The 2,817-nt window shown below is 37.1% G+C and overlaps 1 protein-coding gene across 1 annotated transcript in view; it reads right to left on the bottom strand.

The window, feature by feature from the left end:
* Nucleotides 1–556: 556 nt before the first annotated feature.
* The window catches only part of Rergl (RERG like), an 8,873-nt gene continuing 6,612 nt past the window's right edge, over nt 557–2,817 (bottom strand). Inside the window, exons 4-5 of the mRNA XM_021191705.1 lie at nt 2,414–2,562; nt 557–1,087 (exon numbers count right to left, since the gene is read on the bottom strand). Coding sequence (XP_021047364.1) covers nt 805–1,087; nt 2,414–2,562 — 432 coding nt within the window. The 3' untranslated portion in view covers nt 557–804. The remainder of the gene's footprint in view (nt 1,088–2,413; nt 2,563–2,817) is intronic.

The following is a 2,817-nucleotide window of genomic DNA, read 5'->3' on the forward strand; positions in this document are numbered from 1 at the left end:
GGGAGGACCAGAAAAGGGGATAACATTTGAAACGTAAATACAGAATATATCCAATTAAAAAGAAAAATGAGAAAGTCAAGTGAGAACCAGTGCTCATCTTCTTGAAATGTCATGCAGTGTGACCATACTTCTGCCATCATGACCTCCTGAATGATAGACTATATCCCTTCAGATCGAAAGCCAGCAAAATAATTCCTCTATTAACTTGAATGTTATGTTTTGTATATTTTACTGATATAATACTAGTACCTAATTCATACAACACAACTGCTTCATTATTTTATCAAATATAAAATATTTATTCATGGGCAAGTTATTTAACATATCCAACCATAAATCTTGTTTTAAAGTTAAAACCTGTTAAATATCATGGCATCCTTTTAAAATTGATAGCTTGTGCTCAACTAAACATTGGCTGTTTGAATATCTGTTTGTTTTACTCAAAACAATAACAAAATAGAAAAGTGGTTCACACACATTATAATAGTACTTTTTAAAAATTTATTGTTATTTAATAAAGCGGTATTTGCAGAGTTTTTTCAATGAGGCGCAGGGTCAGCTCTCCAGTCTTACACCAGAGTGAGTGTTCACTCATACAAGAGAAAGTTTGTGTAGGAAACAATGTGAACCAAATATAACTCAAAGAACAAATTATATATTTTAAGATGAAGCCATGACTAATTTTTTATTCATTTCACAGCTCAAAAAAAAAATCTGTCTTTTAATTGTATAAATTGTAAGTTTAATTGCCATTTAAGTATTTGAAACTCTTTGATGGATCAATTCTGCTGGATTATATGTCTACTAAACAGATTTCCTTCTCTTTCCGAATACATTATTGATCAGTTTGGCCATTGATTTAGACCCACTGGGTCTTCTCTTCTCCTTCTGTTTGAAGATCATCAGAATGTCTTTGATGAGTCTGAGAAACATCACCTCAACCTCCAAGGACTGCTCTGCTGCAGACAGCTCGCAGAACTGGCAGTGGAAATCAATCGCTAGCTTTTGCCCTTCATCCCAGCCAACCTCTCGCATGTGGCAGAGGTCTTGCTTGTTGCCAACTAAAACCACAGCTGGTTCCGCCACCCTGAAACACAATGGATAACTTTTGCAAGATGGAGACAACAACCACTGTAAAAAATAAGGTAAGTTTATATCCAAAGGTCAAAAAGTTAAGAGTGCTAGCAGGTGTTATATCTATGGTCATGGTCATAGATGTACTTAGAGACACATCCTCACTGTTACAAAGTCATTTTCCGCAGAATGAAATAAATAACAAAAACAATATTCTCAATGATTTGAGTTTGGAAAAGCACTGAGGTATTCTTTATTTGGGGATAGATACAATAACCTAGAATGGCTGTAATCTTCTCCAGTTTGTCACATTATGTGTTAAGCAAAACGGGAAAATAGCCCCCACCACAGAATGATAAGATTCTACCTCAGTGAAGGCCCATAAACATGGAGCTATGTGAGAAGGACTGACCACTTGAAACCCAGAGCCAAGATTAATCCATTATTCCATATTATTTTTCTGCTGAGTACTATCACATGCCTATACAAAAGTAATTAATTCCATTGCCATTTATAGGAGCTATGGTATCACATGTACATATGTGGCAATCTACAGTAATAAAATTGAAAACTTTATGGTCCACTAAAGGATACCATCATTTTAGACTTTATGTATAGCACTGGTAAGAACCTATGTAGCTCCTCACACCAGCATTTGAAGAAAAATGAACACTTTAATGAGAAATGTTCAAACATTAAAGAGAGAGGAGATTAAACTTAGGATCTCAAACACCTAAGTGTTTAATTACTGGAGCAACAGCTCTCTAAATATAGTCATCTTCCTTCACTGTCTGTGTGTCAAGGAGGCTTACAGTGAATTACTGACCACATTTTTTTATCTTGGGGGCTAAAGTGGAGAAAAAAACGTATCCACACCCTTAACATTTGTAGATGGTTGACTATTCATTATGTTTCTGCTGTGACATCCTGGGCAACCCAGTGACAAGAAATTGGATTTCACAAGATACCAAACATAGTAAATCTGGATTTATTTAGGATCCTTAACATTTTTGTGAGGATAAAAAGGAAAGGTGGAGGCGAGGAGGAGATGCTGTGCAGAACACCATGATTCTGCTCGTGAGTGTCATGTTAACAGTAGCAGCTGTCTTGTAAAATAGCCATTTACTCTGGGCTAGTAACTGTTTATGTCAGCCAGGGTATAAAGCATTCTCATTTGATTCCTTTTACTACGTGTGTAACTCCTGTGGAATGAGAAGGTGAATTGTTCAGGGCTGTTAAATTTTGTAATTGGAAGCCTGTATTAAATCCATTCTAATGATGCTCTCGGCAAGACGATGATTTAGTAGAAAGGGAAGAAGATGGGAAGGAAATGTCTTGCCTTTTACAATGAGTCGTCGGTGGCTCCCGAATTCTGTAGATAAGGGCTTTTGCAAAAGCAAAGGAAGGCCTGTTGCTGATGTCGTACAAAATCACAAAGCCATCTGCCCAGTGCAGCTCACTTGTGAGGGAGCATTTTGCTTTCTGCGGCTGTAAAGGAACCAAATGCATGAAGTATAGTGATCGCAACTCCGAGGTCTTTGCTTCACTTAATGGGTAACCATTTCAATAAGGCCAAAGAACAATAATTTCTAAGATGTGCTTTCATTGTTCCTGTTTCTTTCTCATCACTGTTTTTCTTGAACAAACACACACAAACACACACGCACACACACACACACACACACACAGAGAGAGAGAGAGAGAGAGAGAGAGAGAGAGAGAGAGAGAGAGAGAGAGAGAGAG

This window comes from Mus pahari, chromosome 2 (assembly GCF_900095145.1).
Source record: "Mus pahari chromosome 2, PAHARI_EIJ_v1.1, whole genome shotgun sequence".
NCBI classification, from domain to species: Eukaryota; Metazoa; Chordata; class Mammalia; order Rodentia; family Muridae; genus Mus; species Mus pahari.